This window comes from Sorghum bicolor, chromosome 1 (assembly GCF_000003195.3).
Source record: "Sorghum bicolor cultivar BTx623 chromosome 1, Sorghum_bicolor_NCBIv3, whole genome shotgun sequence".
Classification (NCBI taxonomy): domain Eukaryota; kingdom Viridiplantae; phylum Streptophyta; class Magnoliopsida; order Poales; family Poaceae; genus Sorghum; species Sorghum bicolor.
In genome coordinates this window covers 79,426,289-79,450,115 of record NC_012870.2, presented here as the reverse complement: position 1 = coordinate 79,450,115, position 23,827 = coordinate 79,426,289, and the positions used below count along the sequence as shown (strand labels likewise).

The 23,827-nt window shown below is 42.7% G+C and overlaps 3 protein-coding genes across 3 annotated transcripts; 2 read left to right on the top strand and 1 right to left on the bottom strand.

Moving 5' to 3' along the window:
• LOC8077985 (UDP-galactose/UDP-glucose transporter 2) lies at positions 6,214 to 9,828 on the top strand. The gene is made up of 7 exons (XM_002468587.2): positions 6,214 to 6,558; positions 7,018 to 7,046; positions 7,183 to 7,384; positions 8,244 to 8,486; positions 8,569 to 8,670; positions 9,132 to 9,239; positions 9,314 to 9,828. The coding sequence occupies exons 1-7, from the start codon at positions 6,427 to 6,429 to the stop codon at positions 9,557 to 9,559; spliced, it is 1,062 nt and encodes a 353-aa protein (XP_002468632.1). The 5' UTR covers positions 6,214 to 6,426; the 3' UTR covers positions 9,560 to 9,828.
• Positions 15,091 to 18,704, top strand: LOC8059476 (cell division control protein 2 homolog). The gene is made up of 8 exons (XM_021446518.1): positions 15,091 to 15,398; positions 15,502 to 15,686; positions 16,013 to 16,133; positions 17,390 to 17,563; positions 17,742 to 17,905; positions 17,996 to 18,083; positions 18,224 to 18,277; positions 18,365 to 18,704. Exons 1-8 carry the CDS (start codon positions 15,390 to 15,392, stop codon positions 18,452 to 18,454), a joined length of 885 nt encoding a protein of 294 aa, XP_021302193.1. The 5' UTR covers positions 15,091 to 15,389; the 3' UTR covers positions 18,455 to 18,704.
• On the bottom strand, positions 18,869 to 22,528 carry LOC8077984 (post-GPI attachment to proteins factor 3). The gene is made up of 5 exons (XM_002465934.2): positions 22,129 to 22,528; positions 20,829 to 21,090; positions 20,544 to 20,743; positions 20,273 to 20,460; positions 18,869 to 19,414 (listed from the first exon to the last, which is right to left on the bottom strand). The coding sequence occupies exons 1-5, from the start codon at positions 22,239 to 22,241 to the stop codon at positions 19,128 to 19,130; spliced, it is 1,050 nt and encodes a 349-aa protein (XP_002465979.1). The 5' UTR covers positions 22,242 to 22,528; the 3' UTR covers positions 18,869 to 19,127.

Sequence of the window (23,827 nt, the reverse complement as noted above, 5' to 3'; positions counted from 1 at the left end):
CTCAACATAAGTAAATTGTACCTTATGACACAGGGCATCAATGAGACAGCGTTATGCTCTGTGTCCATATGAGCTGCCTAAGGGCACTCACAATACAATTCTAGAGTCCTCGAACAATGTGGACTTACAGTCTAAATAAAACTTGGAGTCTTATTTTTTTTCTACCTCTTTCTTCAATAAATATGCTGCCACATCAGCAAAATACTATAAATAGTATATAATTAATTGTTTTGGACTCTGTGATAGAGTTTTGCATTGTGAGTGCCATAAGATGCTTCCCCCCACACATTTCAGCTAGCTCATGTATTGATGTTACATATAAAATTGTAGTAGCTGTATTACACTTTCTTAGGCTAAACGGAAAAAAATATAGGAAAAAGTCTACATAACCCCACAAACTATCAATGGTGGACTACTTCACCCCCCGAACTTAAAACCGGATATTCTACCCCCTGAACTTTCAAAACCGGTCAAATAACCCCCTAGAGTGGTTTTGGATGGTGGTTTTGTCTTTTTCTTTTTTATTTATTTCCGCTAAATCTTTGAAAAATCATAATAAATCATAGAAAAATTATAAAATGAAAATTTCAATTTTGTTGGACTTCTGATGAGTAGATCTACACAGTGAATATATAATATGGTATACTTTAGTATAAAGTTTTTGTTGTAGCTTTAAATCTATATTTTTCTGTAATTAAATCAAATAATTGATATATGCAGTTCCTATTATCCAATTATGGTGAAATTTTTATGGTGGGCTCATTATTGTATGCTTGTATTATGGTAAAAGTTTCATACCCAGTGGATCACGTATAACTTAGTTATCAATTTATTTAGCTTTATTCTTGTTAAATCTATGTTTTATTTATAACTAAGTTATACGTGATCCAATGAGTATCAAATTTTTACCACAGTTTAAGCATACAATAATAAGCCCACCATAAAACTTTTACCACAATTGGACCACATGAACTGCATATATGAATTATTCAAATTAATTATAGAAAACCATAGATTTAAAGCTACAGCAAAAAATTTGTACTAAAGTATACCATATTATATATTCACTATGTAGATCAACTCATCAGAAGTCTAACAAAATTAAAATTTTCATTTTATGATTTTTTTTATGATTTATTATGATTTTTCAAAGATTTAGCAAAAATAAATAAAAAATAAAAAGACAAAACCACCCTTCAAAACCACTCGAGGGGGTTATTTGACCGGTTTTGAAAGTTCACGGGGTAGAATATCCGGTTTCATAGTTCGGAGGGTAAAGTAGTCCACCATAGATAGTTTGGGGGGTTATGTAGACTTTTTCGAAAAAATATATGCTCATATGAATTGAAGCCACCTGAATTGCAGAGTTCTCAATTTGTTACCCAATATTTCTGTACTTGTCAGTAGTTGTGCTTTTTCTGCACTTTATTTAAACCTTTGTAGTAGCTAGTCTTGTACCTGTAGAAATTGGTGTTTATCAGAATTCAATATTAGCTGCACTAGTTTCTGAAACGTGCACTTTTTGCCATGTTGAACAACGTCCTGTTTTTCAGCACTAGCAAAGGAATAATGTTTTTTTCACAAGAAATCAGCATCAGCAGGAACATCACCCAAATTTCAGTGAAACAAACAGTGGTTCAAGAGTTCGTTATATGACATATTTATAAATATCGGCTTGTGACTGTGAGTATAGAATGCTATCTTGATAACTGTAACTTACAATTTTGATTCAAATTCTCATGTGGATCTTCGACTCACGTACTTGTGTTGTAATTCCAATTCTAAAAATGCAGTTCCATCAAATTGTATGACCCCATCTAATTTTAAGTTTTAGAAGTTGTTCACTTTTCGGCACGAAGACCTAAAAGTCCTGTCCTTGTATATTTCATTTTCTTGCAACGTCATCTCTTGTGCTCCTACCGAATCAGATTCAGTGCTCCTCTTGGACCTCTATGAACGGAGGCAATGCTTCAGTAATAGCAACATAGCTGCCGAAATAGCAATCACTTCTCTTTCTAGAAGTTATCTGTATTTGATATTTGATTGGTTACACTCCACTGAATATGTATACATAATCTTTAATATATATGCACCTTTTTGCTCTACTAAAGGGATCTTTAAAAATTATATTGTTTCAATATTTATCAAGTTGTCTTCCCGTGGCTTGCATTCTTGCATGGTCATCCCCTGGCTTTTTATTGGGGTGATATTGTGTTAAGAACCTTCAAAAGTATTACAACAAAAGGATTTTAATCATAATGATGGAAATATTTAACCAATTAAGGGCTTCTACTATATTGTTTATGCTATTGGGTTGGGCTAATCATGTATCTCTAGTCATCCCTTTGTTGAGATGATATTTCTGATTTTAGTCATAATGGTGGAACTGTTTCGACGATTAAGCGCTTCTATATTGTTTGTGCTAATTTGGTTAGGTTAATCATATATCACTGTTACATTTCTTTACTTTTGATACTCTTGTGGCACTAGCAAATATGTTCGTGTGACACACACGTGTCTACGTGAACTATTTCGATGCAATTACATTAATTCATATATTTTCTTTAAATACAAAAACAAGATGTAACAAATTATCTATTAGATCTACAAAACATCCACCATATTTCATACACATGCATATCTTGATTTGATTGTATGCCTCGATTCTCTATGGATCCATTGTTTGACTTTACAATATATGAATTGCAAGTATGCTCATCCTTGTTATTGCCACTTCTATAAGCTCCACTATATATATCCTTAGTTGTAGGAAGGCATAACCTCATTAATGTCTCAGTGAGATCCATAAATACTACATAATAAGAGACTTGAGGGTGTCATACAATTAAGCTCTGAGTTTTATTTCGAAAACTTGCAAAACTCCAGAAAATTGGTACTGTGAAGAATTTGAGACATAGTGCTTGACTTGATAGTTCTATCTTTCGATTACTCAAGACTTATGCAAAAGCTGTAAAGCTCCATAAGTTTGAAAGTTAGACCAGAGGACAATTTATGTTTAAAAGCAAGTGTACTTAAAAGAAATGAAAGTATCGTAGCAACTCCTAATCCAAGTTTATTAATTAGGCTTGGGTTGTTTACCAAGGGACTGGCAAAAGGTAAGCTTGGGGAAAATGTTGACGATCGATAACGTCAACTTTTATTAGAACTTTAAACCCGAAGGAGAACATGAATACACACTAGTATAGGGTTTAAACTAACAATTCCCACGAGTTTTGCATATTATGTATTTTCCAGGGTGAATTTTAGGAAAACTGAAAAGAGGGATTCTAGTGCAAAATAAACACGAAACTTATCTGCCACGACAACATTGCAATCGGAACGTAGGAAGGATCCAGAAGACACCGGAAGCAACCGGGAGCCAATGGCCGCCAGGTGGGGCCGGTCGGCCCCACCATAGCGCCAGCCAGCGCCCCCCTAGGGTTTCTGGCCGCCGCCTTCCGAAAGCTTCCTCCACCGCCTCTTTTGATGCATCTCGGCCTTTGGTTAAGTCGGTTTGATCCTACGGCGCACGCCGATCTCACCGGGCTATAAATAGAGGGGCAGACCCCCCTCCCTGGAGGCATTCTACACCCCGGTGCTTTATATTCTCTACATAATTAGAGTTAGGGTCCCTCTAGTTGATCTAGTTCTAGTTCATCTAGATGTAGCAATTAGGAGAGTCTAGTTCTTCTAGAACGAGATTTGAGAGATTGAGTAGAGGAGTAGAGATTCTGAAGGAGTTTCGGCTTGTCAGCGCTTCTTGATAGTTGTATTCTTCTGGATCTAGTTCCCTCGCCTGGAGCTGCGTTCTGAGGTAATTTTGTACTTACCATTCTGATTTAAGTAAACAACTTGTTCTTATTTGTTCTTTGGTTCACAACTCATATTGAGTGCTTTGATCTTGGTCATTACTTGGTTGAAGTAGTATTTCGTAGTGTAGGCGTGGTGCCTAGGCTAGGTTTGCTTGTGAATGTCCCCTGATCAGCCGAACAGTGGTAGTTTGCGTAGGTGACAGCTACGTTGATTCCTCTGTAGTCAACTTTCCGTTGGTAGGACCTATGGCTTATAGGTGCCTGGTAGGAGATTACTCCGTTTCTTCTCCTATTCGGGTCACTTGCCCGATAAGACGTTATTATACAAAGTTTACCGGAATCAGAAGCAGAGTGCATTGCTATTTTCTTTTTTTTATATATGATCTAGCCTAATTGTAGGGTTAAGTCTATATACTTTGTCATCATCACAACCGTTCCCTGTGAATATGATATTTAAAACCTCCGGGTAAAATGTGACACTGGTATGATATCTGTGCGCTTGCGGATAATCCTACTTAAAACTTATTTAATGGAGTGCAGTTAATTTATACCAACAAGCACTTTTGGCGCTGTTGCCGGGGATAGGGTTTATCTCTATTTTTAGTAATGACGTTAGAAGTGTCAACAATAGCATCGTAGTAGATGGTGTTGTTGATGTCGAGAAGACTATTGGTGAGGCTGTTGTTTAGTTGCAGTAGGGCAATAACAACATTGTATATGATATTTTTTTATGGTGGCATAGACAACAGATCGTGTTGCTGTTGAGAGCAGCTTGCAAGAGATGTTGTGACAACTTTGTCATTCCTCCTGATGTACGGTGATGTTGTTGTATTGGTGTATCGTGTTTGCTTAAGTTGTTGAGGTGTTGATGAGGTCGACGAAGAGGATGTGTCGTTCAATTTGTACGTTGGTTGCAAGATGGCCTTGTAGAGGTGCCCGTCACCCAGTCATTCCTGCACCAAGCTCGTGCGTCCTTGCGGGTGTTGATGTTGTTGTTAGTGAACCACAACCATGGTCTGTTGAATCTGTTGGTCTCTGGGTGTGTAGTTATGGTGCTGAAGCGGGTCTTGCTGCATGTCAGTGGCTAGTGTACTAGGTGCACCTGATTGAGTTGAGGGGGGAGTGAGCGGTGGTGTTGGTAGGACCAAAACAGTTCACAATATAAGCTGGCATGTTGTGGACTCATGTGTGTTCCATGGTGTGGTTATTTTTTTACTCATTGTTGATGTCGAGTGGTACTTTGAAGGATGCTCCACAATATGACATGCGACTCCCATGGCGGAGTCGATGCTGAGTTCAGCAAGGCCTTGTTTAGTTCCAGGCAAACACGAGTGTACACTCATTTCCTATAAACGCTATGATCTTCTGATAAAAAAATTGCGAGCAACGTTTAACACCTGTTAAAACTGGCATTGATAAGGTCTTGTTTAGTTGGTGAAAAATTTTGGGTTCGGATATTATAGCACTTTCGTTTGTATTTGATAATTATTGTCTAATCATAGACTAACTAGGGCCTTGTTTAGTTCCAAAATATTTTGGAAAATAGTTACTGTAGCATTTTCGTTTGTATGTGACAAATATTGTCCAATCATAGACTAAATAGACTCAACAGATTCGTCTTGTAAATTACAGGCAAACTGTATAATTAGTTATTTTTTTATCTATATTTAATGTTCCATACATGTGTCGCGAGATTCGATGTGACGGAGAATGTGAAAAATTTTGTAAAATTTTCTAGTAAGTAAACAAGGTCTAGGCTCAAAAGATTCGTTTCGCAAATTATAGCCGAATTATGCAATTAGTTATTTTTTATCTATATTTAATACTCTATACATATATAAAAAATTTGATATGGTAAGAAATTTTGAAAAATTTTAGGATTTTGAGTCGAACTAAATAAGGCTTGATATCCTTTGATGAACAAGACGAGATCTCAGCATTCAATTCCGTTCGATACGGCCAACACCAATGTGCCCATCTGTTCTCTTTGACAACCGGTCCCACCAGACTCGTGAGCCCACCTGTCAAGCACCATAGAGTAGCCACCTGCAGAAACACAACTGTAGTAACTTCAGTGCATCTGTGCATGCGCATGCACGCCGTGGCGCGCCGCGTGGTGCGCATCTGCCAGCACCGGGTCTCCCTGCTTGCCGTCGCTGACCGGTCGATGAGCAAAATAGGCATGGGTGACGCAGCTGTAGCTGTAGCTGTGAATCTTTGAGAAACCAGGCAGCTGCAGCAGCAGCTCTCCATGACTATTGACTGAGGAGTGAGGACGACGACGCTCCTCGCCGCCGCCACCTCTCCTAGAATCCCTTTGGCCTGCATGCAGTTGACATATCTTTTTATTTTATTTATTTGTTTGTTTATTTATTTATTTATGATTATGATATATATAAGGGCGGTTACCATATCTTGGCGAGTAGTTGCAGACTTGCGAGCCCAGGACTCGTCCACATCTGTTCCTTTCCGCTCTGCTTCGTTCGTCGTCCCCTTACACCCTTACACTTCTCCTTGTCGCGCCCGGCGGCCGGGCGGCCATTGACGACTGGATCCTTCATTCTTGTTCTTGGGAAGGAAGGACCCAGAGAGACGAGGAGGAGGAAGCGCCGCCATGACCGGAGGAGGGGAGGAGCAGGGGAGATCGCTGTTCGGCATGTCTCTGACGGACCGGCCCAGGTGGCAGCAGTTCTTGATCTGCTCCTCGGGCTTCTTCTTCGGCTACCTCGTCAATGGCATCTGCGAGGTACAGTTCCTCATCTTCTTCCTCCTCCTCCGATCCTCCTTCGGCATACAGTATGTCAGTATCGATGAAGAAATGCAGTCAATTCTCTAGTACGGTGAGAGGTTATGTTTCTGTAACGAGAATTCGTGGCCGTGACGCCGTATTGTTGTGCCATTTTTTCCTACTGATGCCAGTACTCCCATTGAAATCGCAGAAAAAAACGGTTGCTATTGCGTGACACACAAAACTGCATCTTTTTTCTTTTCTTCCCTCCTTGTTTCTGTCGTCATGGACTTTTATACACTTGCTTGGTCAGCGTGGTTTTCTGAAACTTTCGCAAACGTTGTCCAGAAGAATTCCCCCATGCTTTAATTTCACTGCCTGCACAAATTTCCTTTACAGCGAAACTTCAGCTCACAGTTCTCCCAGTTTCCATCCTTGGTAGCTAGCTAATTATTTCCTGCTCTTGTCTTGCTCCAGGAGTACGTGTACAACAGGCTTCAGTTCAGGTGACCGGCTTTGTGACTGCACTAGCTCTACAATGCATTCATGCCTTCATCCGTACCACATGAAAGAAGTGCAAGTGATCACTTGCTGCATGCTACGCGTTTCTGAAATCTGAATTGTTTCGTCGTGTGCTTGCAGCTACGGGTGGTACTTCACGTTTGTGCAGGGGTTCGTGTACCTGGCACTGATACGGCTGCAGGGGTTCACGGTGAAGCAGATGGTGAACCCGTGGCGGACCTACGTGCGCCTCTCGGCTGTGCTCATGGGCTCCAATGGCCTCACCAAGGGCTCCCTCGCCTTCCTCAATTACCCTGCACAAATCATGTTTAAGTCAACCAAGGTAAAAAAAAAAATGGCTCCTTCCTTTTTTGGTTCCCCATACTGTTTTACTGTTCCCCATACGCTGGCAAAAGTAATACTCTAAAAAATGTTGGAAGAACAATACCCCATGTTTTTTTCAGCTGACAATTTGAGTAGCATTGCAGCAGCAAAGATTTCCTGGGTTCATGATTTCCTTTTCACCTGTACCTTCTACACATGGTCTTTTTGTTTTTGTTTTAGAAGAAATATAGTTGCTTTCTGCGAGCAAAAAGTAAAAGAAATATAGTTCTTGATATTTCGGTGCAGTCTGAAACTTTGTACACAATTAGGATAGCTATTGAAGACAAGGTACACTGGTATACCTGGAAATGTCCAATATGAGAGTCCAGCATCAGATTTGATGTTTTGGTTAGGTGCCAAACTAGCCAGAAATGTCATGTATCTTTCTGCTTTAGGTACGAATACTACTTCTCTGGCCACAATGAGAATAACTGGACAGGCAGGATAACATTGTTGATAGATATGATTAGCACGTTTTGGCCCCTTCTTTACTAAGCATATGTCTATTTTAAAAATTCTTCGCAACTACGGTTTGATTTGATTTCTGTATGTAAGTGACTGAATTTCAAGAAAAAAACAATGTATATTAGTACAGTAATAATAGAACCTTTTAATTTCTCGTCATTTGTGATAAAACACAAACTCCTGTCAATGTTCATAATGATATATAATTGCAAAGGAACATTTTGAGAAGAAATTTAATATACCGAACTGTATATTCTTACCCGCGATTAGTACATTCCTTACTTTTCTTTGACATAATAAGTAATACAATAGAGGCATTAATCTGTTTCTCTTTTGTCATCATCAATCATCAGGTTCTACCGGTGATGGTAATGGGAGCTTTTATCCCTGGTTTAAGGCGCAAGTACCCGTTCCAAGAGTATGTATCAGCCGTGATGCTCGTCATTGGCCTCATACTCTTCACGCTCGCGGATGCGCAGACATCGCCTAACTTCAGCTTGGTCGGCGTCGCCATGGTGTCCGGGGCACTTGTCATGGATGCTTTTCTTGGCAACCTGCAAGAAGCAATCTTCAAGATGAACCCAGACACGACTCAGGTACTCCAGTCACAGTCTGGTAATTATTTTTTGTTCCTGACAGAACTTACATTGCTGACAGTCAAGCATTATGTCAAATTAGATGGAGATGCTGTTCTGCTCCACTGTTGTTGGCCTTCCATTCCTAGCAGTGCCAATGGTGTTAACAGGTGAGCTCATGACGGCATGGACTTCCTGCTCCCAGGTGAGTGAACAAGTCTTCCCTTTTTCATTTTTCTCTACAGTAGTATTCACTTAATTATGCTTAATATTCAGATTCTCTGCCTTGCCATTATAAGAGGACAATGGTTTGTCAGAGTTATCTAGCAATGATAAGAATCTTAGTAGCTCACTTTAGCACATCACTTATAATAGTTTCAGAATGTGCATAGCCCAAGCAGTGGGAAAAGAATCAAATACTCCATGTTCTTTTATTGGTATATATCTCCTTCAAGGAATCCCTCTTTTTAGAGAAACAATCTCAAGTTCTGAACACTGCATTCCTCATCCTGATGACCAGACCTGATTGTCAGGAAAAGGATCAGATCCACTCAAAAAGTGTTGCTACTACTTGCTAGCTACGTAGCTTGTTACTGAAAAGGATTACATTGACCAAGCTGAGCTGACCGTCGTGTTTACTGAAACGCACGCATGCATTGCTTGCAGCATCTGTACGTGTACGCGGTGCTGGTGTTTGAGGCGATGGCCACGTTCGTCGGCCAGGTCTCCGTGCTCTCCCTCATCGCGCTTTTCGGCGCCGCAACCACAGCCATGGTCAGCCATCGTTGTTTGGACTCGTCTCCACTCCATGCACCTGCAGCTCGTAACCATGTTGGATTATTCTGCAGGTGACGACGGCGAGGAAAGCAGTGACGCTGCTGCTGTCGTACCTGATATTCACCAAGCCTCTGACGGAGCAGCACGCGACGGGGCTCCTCCTGATAACCATGGGCATCGTCATCAAGCTCCTGCCGGAGAACAAGGAGGGACGTCTGCGCCGGCTGCCGAAGAAGACGGAGGAGCGCTCTGGCGATGATGACGACAAGCCCCTTGAGAGCAGAGAAGCGGACGCGGAAAAGGCAAGTTTGGTGTAGTGTGATAGTGACCCAAGCAGAGCAAAACAGACGCCAGGTCGACCAACAATCCCAAATGAAATTCAGTCATCCAAAACAACAGTCCCAAAGGAGGATAGGATACATAGAGGATAGAGCACTACAGGAGTCAATAACGTCTTTCTTCATCCCCTCGCTTTTCTCATGTGCTGTGGTTAATGTTAAACCGTTAAAGTACAGATTTGTGCTCTTGCTCTAACGTCTTAAGCTTTTCATATAAGGGCCAGACGTCTGAATTCTAATTACCTTTACATGTAATCTGCTCAATTTGATGCCAAATCTTGGCTAATTAGGGCCTGTTTGGCTCTTGCCACATGTCATTCAGCTACGAATCTGGCTGCGCCGCAACCGCAAGTGTTGCGAACAAAACAAGCGTCAGTGGCATACTTTCAGCACACCTACGGCAGTAACCAAACAGAGGTATAACGTGCCGTTCAACGCTCGGGCGGATAGTGCATAGCACATATTCTTAACACTGTCACACCGCATATTTGTAAATCCAGCACAATAACCTATCTGGGTACTATTGTCACTAGGAGTTGTGCCATAACACATTTGGCTCATACCACTCAGTTAGGATAGGGAATTACTGTCACTAGGAATGGTAACTAATGAGACCAAACTGAGTGTGACTTGCCATCTTCAAGCTAATGCTCAAGCCGAGCGAACTATTGGCTGCTCGTTGCTGGCCATGCCCTGCCACCGAGAGTGTGGCGGCACCACAATTGTCTGCGAAGTAAACCGGCACCACAAGTGTAGCGTGAATGCAGTAGAGATCAACTAGCTTTTTCTACAGTAGTCAAATATTATTGCTCAACCAAACAATGACTATTTTAACGTGGCTGCCGAAGTTGTGTTGTGGCGAAGTATGGTAGGGAACCAAACCAGATCTCAAGTGAATGCGAGCCCTATATCGTCCTCACATTTAATATGGGGCACAAATACACCATCTATATGAGACCATGACATGTTTGAACTATATATACACCAAACAACCAAGTTTGTGCATCAAATCAGACAAATATAAGATGTTAGACCACCAATGTGCACTGACTTATATATAGTTGTTGCATGCTAGGTGCAAATTTCTCTAAATAAAATATTTGTTGCTTGCTCTATTCAAGTCCAGTCATAATGGACCCTTCACGTGAGGAGTGTTGAAAAGTGAATTGCACACTTTTCCTATTAACTTAAGTTTTATTCAACTAGTCACTAGTTGGTACATGCGACTCAATATGATATCAGAGCCAAAGCTCTCAAGTCAAATTCTGCCATATGTAGTTAAGTACAATAATTGTGTGGCTCTTTACATGTTTAGAGGCCCGAGGAAGCCCATTAACGTCTTAGGGCACTCCCAATGCAGAAACTATTGTGGTTTCTGTAGATATTAATTGTAGTGTCACCTAAGCATTTTGCTGATGTGACAAAAGAGTTATTGAAGAGAGAGAGCAAAAATCATAGAAACTGGGTCTAAGTTAGAAACCATGTCTACACAAAATCCAAGACATGAAGTGATATAATTGGCTAAGAATTAAGAGAGAATGAATGTGATTGGATAAAAAATATTCTATAGAAACTATCTATTGGAACCATAGTTTTTATATATAGTATCTATAAAAATTAATAGGTATAGAAACTATATATAATTTCTAGCATTGGAGTGCCCTTATATATCATCCTCCCTCAGTGCTGACGAGACTAGGCCAGTGGCATGCTTCTCCTTCTATCTTGATCGAGACACAGCGGCATGCTCCCTTGCACTCCGTGGTAGTAGATTTTTACCCAAGATAGATAGGAAAAACCTCAAAGATGGAACCATGTGTTGTTATTTATTATTTGCTTTCTCCTACACAGCATACTTTTTGATGAAAAACGGACACAAACCATATCGCGAAAAAAAGCATACTTTTTGATGCAGCGGTCCATGTTCCTACTTCCGACTAAAAAAAGCAGTACGGAGTAACAAAAATGTAATAAACCAAAAAAAATAGGCCATTTGTTACGGGCAAAAAAAGAAAAATAATGGATGTCTCGCCAGTCCTATACTCCTATGCGTTGGTCGTACACTCGTACCAAGGTCGCTAAATTATACTTCGTACATGGGCCTCTGGAAATACCTACTCATCTGGTCCAGTTATGTTGAGACCTGGTGACTGGTGTGCTAGTGGCCCATCTACACCGTTGAGCCCACACTACAATTCGACCTCTGTCGGAGATAGAAAACATGTGCTATTAAATAAGTACGCTCTACGCCTCTGCCCAAGTGCCCCCCACCACAGCAAACTCGTAACGCTCGGGGGGCGCTGGCAGCTGGCTGGACCTGGACCGGAACTCCTGCGCTGCGGCTGTGGTACACGGTGCCTCCTTGGCTCCTTGCTACTACGTGTGTGTGATGCATGGGTGACCTGGCGCTGCCGATGGATGGAGCTGGAGCCGGAACGACACGGCGCGGCCATGCATTTGTCCTACGTCCACCGCGTACGCAACGTACAAGTACGTGCGTGCAGTCGCCACTCACGCCAGGCGCCCAGGCCAGGCCACAGGTGCATACATGTTGCCTCATCACATCACGGATCCACGGCAGCAGAACACAGCTGCACAGGGAGGGAGAGGAAACGGGGAACGGGGAGGCTTTACGCTGCGCCGTGCCGCTTTTATGGCCGTCACATGCCGCAGTTGCCGCTTTTGATGCAATCCATCCATCCATCCAACACAACAGGGGAAACAGTGTCAGTGGTGCCGCGCGAGCGCCAGCATTCGTGGTCGTGGTCGTGCAGCTGCAGTGCCGCCACCACCCACCACCATTGTCAATTGCCAAGCACGCGCGTTCATTTCCCCGGCTCCTCGTCGGCCGGCACGGTGCCCCGCCCCACCCCTCGAGCGCGCAACAGGCACAAGAGAAACCAAGCGGGCGGACAGGGCGAGCGACATCGTGATTCTGATTCGCGAGTGGCATTGGCATTGGCATGCATCGAAAGCGGCGGCTCAGCGCTCCGTGCCCGATCGGTCCTCGGTGCCGTCGCCGTCGGCAAAGCGGGGCCTCGTCTTTTCTCTCTCTCTGTCTCCGTCGTCCCTCTCTCGCGTGTAAAGCTCACAGGGGCTGGCTCGAAGCCCCATTTGAGCCCACAGCAATAGCAACGCTGAATCCGATTTCAATAGTCTTCTCGTCCGATTCCAAAAAAAAAAAACACTCCATCCTTTTCAGCTCTGTTCTTAACTTTACTATCTAAATAAAAATAGTTTCACAAACTGTTCCACCTAAAAACATACATTAAACAAGATAATTTTTTTAGAGCTGCTTTAAGATAGAGTTAGTGAAACAGAATTGGTGAGAGTAATTTCAACCAAACTCTTAGTATGGATTCACTTCCAACTGCTCCACCTCATCTAGAGCCCAAGTCAAAAGCGAAGATGCCTCAAATTGTACTCTTTTTTGGTAAAAAAAACTACTCCCACTCTTTTCCACATGTAAAAAAACAGTTTCTTCTACCAAAACTGAAGGCCAGAGAAATATTTAAAACCACTAAACCATACTCCCTCCGTTCCAAATTATAAGTCATTCCAAGAATCTTGGAGAGTCAAAGCATTTTTAAGTTTGACCAAAAATATAGAGAAAAATATAAAGATTTATGTCATAAAATAGGTACACTATGAAAATATAACTAACAAAGAATCTAATGATACTTGGTTGGTACCAAAAATGTTATTATTTTGCTATATAAATTTGGTCAAACTTGAAAAACTTTGACTCTCCAAGATTCTTGGAATGACTTATAATTTGGGACGGAGGGAGTACTAAACAAACACTAAGCGCGTCCCTAACAGAAGGCTCTGAGCTAGCCGATTTCTTACGTGGAGCTTAGAGAAGAACGGAAATCTCAATCACCAGCGACGAGTTCGGCGCTTTGAGAAGAACGGAAATCTCGCATTTTACTAGCAACTACTACGGGTAGATATCGTTTTCAATAGCACTTCGGTATAAGTGACACTACTCGAGCTATGTGTTTGCATTCCACGAGCTCTAGGCTGCGACTCTGTGATTACATAACTTGGTATATACGACGCCCAACAAGCGAGCCAAAATCCTACGTATATTTTTTTTAAAGTAAAGGCAGGAGCTCTCCTGCTCAATTAAAAAGAAAAAATGGTTTATGTACAAAAGCGCCCAAAGTGCCAATGAGGCAAAAACACCGGTCATAGGACAAAAAAAACAGGCACCACTCACACGCTTGTTTTATCCCGCAATACACATGGCCCTACGTATTTGAACAATATCTTCCTTCACCAATGCGACAACTTGTGCTGACGTTTTGTGCTCATTTTCAAAGATCCTCCCGTTCCTTTCCTTACACAGGTTCCACACAATGTAGATAAACACTCCATTAAATGTTCTGCATTGTTGCTTTGGCACCTTGGTCGCCGCCTCCTCCCACCAATCGGCAAGGCACATGGGATCTTGTTGGAGCAGCTACACATCAAAGTTTTCCCAGGTTAACACCTGGCTATTAGAATAACATTGTAGAATTATATATTGGGGACTAAAATTTTTTGGAGCCAATAAACATAAACAAAGAACTTAGTGAGTGCATGTTTGGTCTCTAGCGTTCCTCACCTTGTTGGCATGAGTATTGAGAAAACTCAACATAGACATGTGATTTGTTCTGGCTCAGGCTCATCTAGAATTCTTGCTCGGTAAGGCGATATAGTGTCGAGAGAAGGAAATAACAAACAAACACATCCTTACGAGCAAAACTCAAAGCTCAAAAACATAGTGCCTGTGATGTCGACCTAGGTCAATTTCATGTCCCCCTCCCCCCCCCCCCCCCTCAACACACACACACTTTTATCCTGGTGTTGCCTAGTTTAGCTATCAATGCATTGGTAACTCCGCGATTTATCGTGAGCCCTCCTAAATAAATTCATCGTTTATCATAACATTTAACGACCTTCACTTACATATCTCGTATTTGTTTCATACTTATGACTCACATCTAGTAGTAATGATACAAAGGCCCCGTTTGGTTCGTCACGATAAACTTTAACTCCCGTCACATCGAATGTTTAGACATATACATGGAGTACTAAATATATAATATTTACGAAACTAAAAATATAGCTAGAGAATAATTTGCGAGATGATTCTTTAAGCCTAACTAATCTATGATTAGACATTAATTATCAAATAAAACAAAAATATTATAATACCTGTTAAACTTTAATACCTCCCACCAAAAGGCCCAAAATCCGATTTCTAAAAGTACTGGGTTCCGTTATAATGTATGGACTCATCTATACATTTTTCATGCCACTACTAGGACAACAAACCACTGCCAATACAGCGCTCAACTTAACGCTGGAGAGGTTCAACAAAAGACTCGACAAGCGGAAGGAGCTCAGCTAGGCGTAACCTGCCAAACAGGCCAACCCTAGCGCAGCCCAACAAGAACCATTAAACCGCCCCAGTCATCACCACAATGAATGAATGACAAGGAGGGTTGGGCAGCAGCAAGGAAAGCTGCCGCAGTCAAACAGCACATAAAAGCCAAAGCCACCAGGGCAGGGCAGCAGCAATAGAAACGGGCGGAGCCAGCAGCGGCGGGGCGAGGAGTGGAGGACGAGGACCAGGCCAGCAGCCCCCCGGCGGAGAGGCGTCCCCAATGGCAGCTGCAGCTTCGCCCGCCGCCGCCTTTCCCCACCTCCTGTCCCTCTCCTCCTAATCCCCTTCCATTTCTCCCCCAACCCCCTCTCGCTTCCTCGCCAGTTGCTTCGTTCCGCACCCGCAGCCGTCGTCGTCGCCGCATTCGTGGACGCAATGGAGCAGGTAAGCGAGCGATCTGGCCCGATTCGGACTCGAGGGTTTTGATTTGGTTTCTCTGATTGAGCGTGTTCGGCTGTTCTCGTGCGTGCGTGCTGGCTGGCTGCAGTACGAGAAGCAGGAGAAGATCGGGGAGGGCACCTACGGGGTGGTGTACAAGGCGGTGAACAAGGTCACCAACGAGACGATCGCGCTCAAGAAGATCCGACTCGAGCAGGAGGACGAGGGCGTCCCATCCACCGCCATCCGCGAGATCTCTCTCCTCAAGGAGATGAACCACGACAACATCGTCAGGTCCGCTGCGCCTGTGCTGTCCTCCCTCCTCCATTAAACTTCCCATTTTGCATTGCCCTGTTCTAGTTGTTACTACGACGGATTCAGGATCGATCGATCGGCCGACGCATCCGTGATCGATCGATTCGTTGGTTGGTCCAAGTAGGCAGCGCCTCCAGGTTAGCTTTGGTGGTTTTATGCAACAGTGGGTAGGTGTCGTTTTAGTATGGGATTCGTTCATCGGTGGAAATGATGATGTTGGTGTGTGTCCAGTGAAGCGGTTGCATTTGATGCTGTGATGGCCTGTAGTGTTGGTACGCTGAGAAGCTTTACTCTTCTGCGTGCAGGTTACATGATGTTATCCACAGCGAGAAGCGCATACATCTTGTCTTTGAGTTCCTGGATCTGGACCTGAAGAAGTTCATGGACTCTTGCCCGGAGTTTGCTAAGAATCCCACTTTGATTAAGGTGAGAATCGCAGAATATGATAGTTTGTGATTGCAAGTCTACACCTTGCTTCTGTTCAGTTCCGCATATAGATAAACTCGAAGTTGGCTCATGCATTTATTGATTACTGATTTGGTATATGCTAACCCAACTTGTTATGCTATTCTTGGAATTGAACTTGCAACCGAACAATGGCAATGTGGAACTGAAAAGTAATTAATCTAACTAAAGAACAGCTCGAGGTTGTAGAGTAGAGGCCGATCTAGTGTCTTCCTATTGCATGTAAAACCTTTTTTGTCGCCATCTGATGCGCTAGAATTTAGATAGAAGACAGAGATGGGTCCCACATCATGAGTTGAGCTCGATATATGCCGTATTTGCCTGTTGTCTTCTCTCTTCGAGCGTTACTGTGTTTGTATACGGTAGGAAAAAAGTGCTTATTTTGACTTTTTCTACTTACTAGGCTTGTCTTTGTAGTAACGTAAACCAGGATGTTTGACTTGGGAAGAATCCATGGTTACATTTCCTCATGTACCTCTCTGGTATAAAACTTGTGGCACTGTAAACATTGTCTTTATCCGGGGGGGGGGGGAGACAAACTCGCAACTGCTGTTTGGACATATTTATATTCCTAACTTTGGAAATACCATCAACTTACATTATTGCAGCGAGTTTGGAGTTTTCATTCATATAGCCTCTAATGCCTCTCAGTAACATGGTAGGACCGTAGGACCTGTTTATTTGTGACCCCATGCACTGTATATTTCCTTATAAGGTTTACAAAGCACATGGTTTTATCTCCTCAAGTAAACAGACACACTACCCTAGTGACTTTAGATCAACTTTTTCTCCACAGTAACTCCTGTGAATGCCAGATGTGTTCATTGTTATTGTCGATTCTTTGCTGTAAAGTGACTGGCATTGTAGCGCGACCATACCAGAACTGTGGGGTTCTCATGTGGGTGCCACCATGCCCCTGCTCCAATGCCCGCTATTTTTGTGTACACTCAGTACTGGTACTGCATTTGCTTCCACTAGTTCTCTAACATGTTTTTAGGAATTAGCTGACTTGCACTGTATTCAATGTGGCACAACAGATTACTATTTACTTGGTTGGATTGTGTTATACAGTGAACAAGACTAGCGTAACTAGAAGTTTTTCATCCTATTTATTTATTTATTTCCCTTTCCTCATTTCCATTATATCGCGTAAGCAGAAAATGAATGAGATGCTTGTGGATGCATTTTGAAACGTGACTATTTTCTTGTTTATGCAGTCATACCTCTACCAGATACTCCGTGGTGTTGCTTACTGCCATTCTCATAGATTTCTTCATCGAGATTTGAAACCTCAGAACTTATTGATAGATCGGCGTACTAATACACTGAAGCTTGCTGACTTTGGTTTATCCAGGGCATTTGGAATTCCTGTCCGTACATTTACTCATGAGGTACATTTGTTATGCTCTAACTTGAGAAAGGGAGTTTGAATTGTCCTGTTAGGGAAACAGTTATTGTGAGGGATACCAAAATTATGGATCCCTGCGATTTTATACCTATGACTTAGCTTTTTGTTGTCTATTCTAGTCACATTAACTCACAATACATATCTATGGAAGTACTTTTCAGGTAGTGACATTATGGTACAGAGCTCCAGAAATTCTGCTTGGAGCGAAACAGTATTCAACACCAGTTGATGTATGGTCTGTGGGCTGTATCTTTGCTGAAATGGTGAACCAAAAGCCACTATTCCCTGGTGATTCTGAGATCGACGAACTGTTTAAGATATTCAGGTTCTATGATTGTGCTGGCATTAAGTTTCTTATTTTGTATTTGCATTTCTAGACTATCTGATTTTGTTTGTATCATGGTCACTGTTGAAGGGTACTAGGTACACCAAATGAACAAAGTTGGCCAGGAGTCAGTTGTTTGCCTGACTTCAAGACTGCTTTCCCCAGGTGGCAAGCTCAGGTAAAACAGCATAAGCATTTCTCTGGGCACGTGGCAAGTGCATTGTGCATCATCATCCTTGGGCCATAGCTTACCATTTGTGTTTGTCATATATATATATCCAATGCCACTGAAATCCCCTGTTTGTGCATTCATTCCAGGACCTGGCAACAATTGTCCCAAATCTTGAACCTGCTGGTTTGGACCTTCTCTCAGTAAGTCAAATGGATTTCTGTTGATGATCATGAATGTTGCATCAATTATCCTGTGTTTTGAATTCACCTATTTCTGTTTGCTGACAGAAAATGCTTCGATACGAGCCAAGCAAAAGAATCACAGCTAGGCAAGCACTTGAGCATGAGTACTTCAAGGACCTTGAGATGGTACAGTGACCTGCTAAATGTGCTTGACGTTGCATTGGCAATTGTATGAGCTGAGTCTGCTCTGTCGCTCATTCCTTTTGTGAACGCCTGTACTCTCATTCTCTCTACATTTTTGTCATTCGACTGGATATTTTAAATCTGGTGTGTTTTGAGATGTATTAAGGAATTTCAAGTAGATTACTGCCTGGGTCTCTATTTATTGAATGTAAATATCCTTCGTATGTTTATTTTTGCCCCAAGCATCTATGGTTTCCTTTTCTTTCTATGCGTCATGTAATGTCGATATAAGCGTTTGATGCATTTTAACTTCATCTCTTCCCATGTTATATAATAACTGCACACCAACTTTGTTCAGGATCTCACAAGGAATAGCAAACAGTAGCGCACGCACACAACAAAGACATTTTTATGATAGCCATTCACTAACGCATGGTAACAATCTTCTGAGATTATAGTTGATGAACTCGAGACTACCAAGTGTTCAGTTGCTGTATAAATTAAAGAATAGAAGTGGCCCCTTAAACAATATGGCCTTCTGAACTGAGACAGGAAACATCGTGGAACAAAAATAAGACGATAATTCACATACTAAGTTACCTAAGATTACAAGTGAAACTTTTTATCTTTACAATGGCTGGGTGCAGAGATAAAATTATCACACAGGTGATGTCATATTTGCTCGTTATCGTGTCTTCTTCAGGATTGCTGATGTTCGCATCTCAGCATCTTCCTTGGCAAAGCTCCACCAAAGGTACGACAGGGGTATAGCCACAGCAAGGCAGATTGCACGGCCATCTACATATCCCCATCGCGGAGGAATGTCATAAGCTTCCAGAAGTACTGCAACCGCACCTCCAATGGAAACAAATATGATCTTCAGCCTTGAAGGATGCCGAGTCATGACAGCCCACAGTGCCCATAGGAGACACTGAGCAATGCTTATCACAGTACAAACCTTCATGTTCAGGCCTGCAGAGTTTACAAGCGTAAGCCACTGACACGTTAAATTCAATAGTGCTACATTTGTTCGCTGCTGAATCTCCATCCCATGAAAGCAGGAAAGAAAATTCCTAGTTACTGTATAAGGTAACAACTAACAAGTTCAAACAAAGCACCATGCTACCTGCCTACTATGGGACAACAAACAAATTCTTGATCCCATTAAATTGAGAGCTTAATCTCTCGAGGAACCAAAATTTGATTTAAGGCCCCCTTTGGAACAAAGGAAAAAATGGAGGAATTCTAGAGGATTGGAATCCTAAAGGTAAATTTCCTATGAAGCCCTTTGGAACATAGCATTGGGTTCCTACAAATCCTACAAAAAAACCAATGGAATGACTTGTTTCATAGAAATTTTGGAGGAATTCTACCAAGAGGCTGAACCTCATGGAAATTGGAAAGGTTCCTTTGTGTCACTCTCTCATTGAATTCCTTTGTTTTTTCTGTGCTCCATCCAAACGTTCAATCTTGCAATTTCCTAAGGGCCTGTTTGGAACGCATGAATTTTATAACATAGGAACAGGGGAAAAAATCATGTGTTGGCAAACAGAGCCTAAGTATTTTCAATCCATAGGATTCAAGATGTTGGGGTATTATATTCCTATATGTTTTTCCTATTCATGTGTTTCTAGACTCCTGTGTTTCAAAGAGGGTTTTTTTTTTCACAAAACTCAGTAACCAACCATGCGGGATTCCAATCTGTACCCTGAATTAACTTGTAACGCATACTGATGACAGTGTAGATATCATAATCTGAGCTACATATTTAGTGCTGGGAAAAAACAAAGTGCACAGAAACAATACCGCTATTTTCATAATAAAGATTACCTTTGTCAAGTTCGTAGAAGTTGAGGTACAGAATGTGGGTTGTTACAAAAGCCAGAATAGGAGCGGCAACCATAACTCTAGAAGCTTCGTCTCTTAAATTTAAAGTCCGCAGGATTGTCAAAATGAGAGAATACCCCAGAAAGGCAGCAGCTGATGAAAAATATAGCTTTTCTGTCCAAGTTGTGTCACTGCAACAGACACCAGATCTTGGTCAATGAGTTAGCAACAGACAATTCATCTGAAAAGATGTATCCATTGTGATAGAGCCTACCAACTGTGATATATGGCACTCCAGAACCATGAATTCATGGCAAGGAGCCCATAAATGTGCCACAAGCCAGTGTATTCATAGTATGTCTTGTGAGTTTCTGATCGTAGAGGAAGCTTATAATAAAGCAAGAGGAAAAACGATAGCCACCCATTAAATTGCACAACAAGAGTAAGAGCAGAAAGAGATGCAGATAAAGGTTCCTGGGAATGAAAGCAGAGGAATATAGTTAGGAAGTGAGAAGGAAACAAAAATTGAGAACTCCAGTTCAAAGCTGCAATGGACTACCTGAAACACAGAGGCACGCTTCAGAGGCCACTTTCCATGATACTTAACAGGCTGAAGGCCAAGCTTTGCCCTTTCACTCTCCCTTTCCATCATACAGTGGTATCTGCATTCACTCTTGCAGTTCCAGTCCTTCCATTGCAAGTACAGTGGCTCGTGCGTGTACCATGATTTGTCAGCAGGTTGGCCATCGGTTGGCACCAAACAGTGTTTAATAGAAGTCTCCTTCAGGGAGCCTGTCTTTTGGCATCCTTCCACACAAGCTCTGGTAAAACAATGGGAACATGAGTTAGTGGTGCTCGTTGGTCATAAAGTTATACCAAATTATGTGCTGCGACAATAATTAGTGAGTCATTACAGGGCTTAACTGTTACTAGATCTAAAAAAGAAGGGCTTAACCATTGGTACAGAGAGATGGGTCAAGACGGTGACCCAGTTATGTTTTAAAGCCCACCATTATCTGCAGGATTCAGCAAAACGGTACTGAATCTGATTTCAAAGTCAAGATTAGGATTGGGATGACAGCAAACTTACCTATGTTCCTCCCTCCGTGAGAGATTTGGAACAGATTTGATCGAAAATAAGACTGCAACACACAGTCTTGCTAGCTCAACCTTTGGGACCGTACCATGAAATCCTGATAGGACTTACGCCACAATGACATATAGCCAAGAGGCCAAGACAGACAGCACCTTTATTTTCTCACAAACCGCTGGCAGGACTCTGCCCAGCATGTATTGACAGAGAAGAGATTTTTTTAAGTGAAATTACAGACAAGAAGCTTAGCTAGAGAGGGCTTTGACCGGCGGAAACCACCAGAGGGAGGAACCAAAGACAGAGACAGCACTGGAATGCCATGGTTTACCCTGCTCCAGCGAGGCTCTGCTTGGCACCGTGCAACTAAAGCTGAGCAAACTTCCGAAGGCTCGACTTCGCACATAAATATTAAATAGTCGAACGTAATCTGCTAAGTTTCATCAGGCTTTGGGCAGTCGTCAGTAGCGAGCAACGTAGAACTGATCGCAGATAACAGCAGTAGAAAACGCGCGCTAAATCTCAACCAGTGCGGCGCCTCGCGTCACTCCTGCCGGCGGTAGATTAGAGAGCAGGAAGGGAGAGAAGGGAAAGGCGTGTACAGGGCTATACTCGTAGTGCCCCCACCACAGACAGACGAGACGAGACGGGACGGGACGACGATGCAAGGCAGCAGCAGCAGCAGCCACCCGTGGGAGCGGGAGCGGGACTGCGAGACCAAGCAGCGTGCAAAGGCAAGCAGCGGAAGGAGGGAGGGAGGATCTCGTACCTGTAGAGCGGATCAGCGTCTCCCTCGGAGGCTTCCACGGCGACGGCGACGGCCGCGGAAGCGAGGGCGAGGGCGAGGAACAGCAGCCACGGCCTCCGCCCGAGGAACCCCATCCCCCTACCCACACGCGGTCGCGCTGGCGGCCTAGTGGGCGAGGCGGAGATCCATCGGCGCGGGGGATGTTTGAGAGGGGGCGAGGCGGAGAGGGGAGGAGGAGGAGACTTTTCTCTCTCCGGGACGCAGGGAAGGGGAGGACGGGAGGGGGTGGTGCCTGGTGCGTGTGTGTGATTGATTCCTGCGTGCGTGTGCGTCCGTGTTGTTTGGGGGGAGCAGATCGACACGCGGGGCGGGGGGCGTGACGCGATGCGACGACGACGACGACGACGACGACGACGACAGGCAACCGGGCGCGGGCCTGGAGCCCCGGGGAGCCTGGAAGGGACGGGACTCGCGTCTAGGTGTGCGTGCGGGGCGTGTTCTTTTGCCTGGCGTGCCTCGGTTGGTCCGGATGTGGTGTGGCTTGCGTGTGCTCTGCTCCGGCGATTGGGCTTGGGCAACGCGCCAACGCCGGCCACTCCCCCCCACGAGACCGGTGCGCGCGCATAAACTAATGCTGGTGCACACAACTGCGCACCACGGCGCATCTCTGCGGGAAAAAACAAACAAATCGTCTCTGTGTCACCGACTAATTATGGGATCCCATGTTTCATGCACATAATGATTGCATATTACGGTGGCATATTTAAAAAAAAAATACCCTTCTAAAACAAAGTTTAGACAAAGCCTCTTAATTGAAATGAAATTTGTACAAAAAGATAGTGATATGTAGCGTTAGTATGTTTTTTTCTGAAATGATAAATAATGATATTATTTTCTATGAAGTTAGGGTCCGTTTGTATCCCTTCATTTTTGAGAAATTAAAATCTACTTAAGAAATTAGACTATTAGTTTAGAATTTAAAGTTCATATATAAATAAGTCTATCTCGAATGTATAGGATGAGAAATGAAAAATGGATTTTGTGTATTCTTTCTTTTTTTTCTTCTCCAACTTAAGTAAAGTTGTAGACTTTCTTCTTTCACAGCTATAATATTATAACGAATTCAATTCTAAGAATCCAAATGGGGTCTTATAGATATTATTTTCTATGAACTTATAATTGTACTAGAGTACTTCCTCCGTGCAAAAGAAAATACAATCGTCACTTTCTAAGGAGTACGGAGTCAAACTAGTATTTCAAATTTGATTAATTCTAAATGTAAAGAATACAAACATTCTTGATACCCAATAACCATTAGGTTTGCGTGTGTTCTAAGTCTCTGCATTTTAGTGAAATACTTAAAAAAACTTTGAAATATATTTTAAAAGTTTAACCTAGTCTGAACTTAAAATTATATTCTTTCACCATAGAAGCAATACTGTTGTACTCGGAGGAATACTTGTGAAGGAGTATGGTTGGCTACAGCATTTTACTGGCATGAGCTGCATTAGGAGAATCTGCCGAATCCAAATGTTTATTCGCTTAAGCTTATCAATCAAATATGTCAGTAATTTAACAGTGTTTTTGTCTAACAATAAATAAGCAAACAGTCCTTTCACTCGTATGAGGGAAACCAATAGAGCACAACTGAGCAGACAAGTACACACGTCCGCCAAGGCCTCGATCTTCCTCGGGATCTTGCTGCCAACAAAAGCTTTTC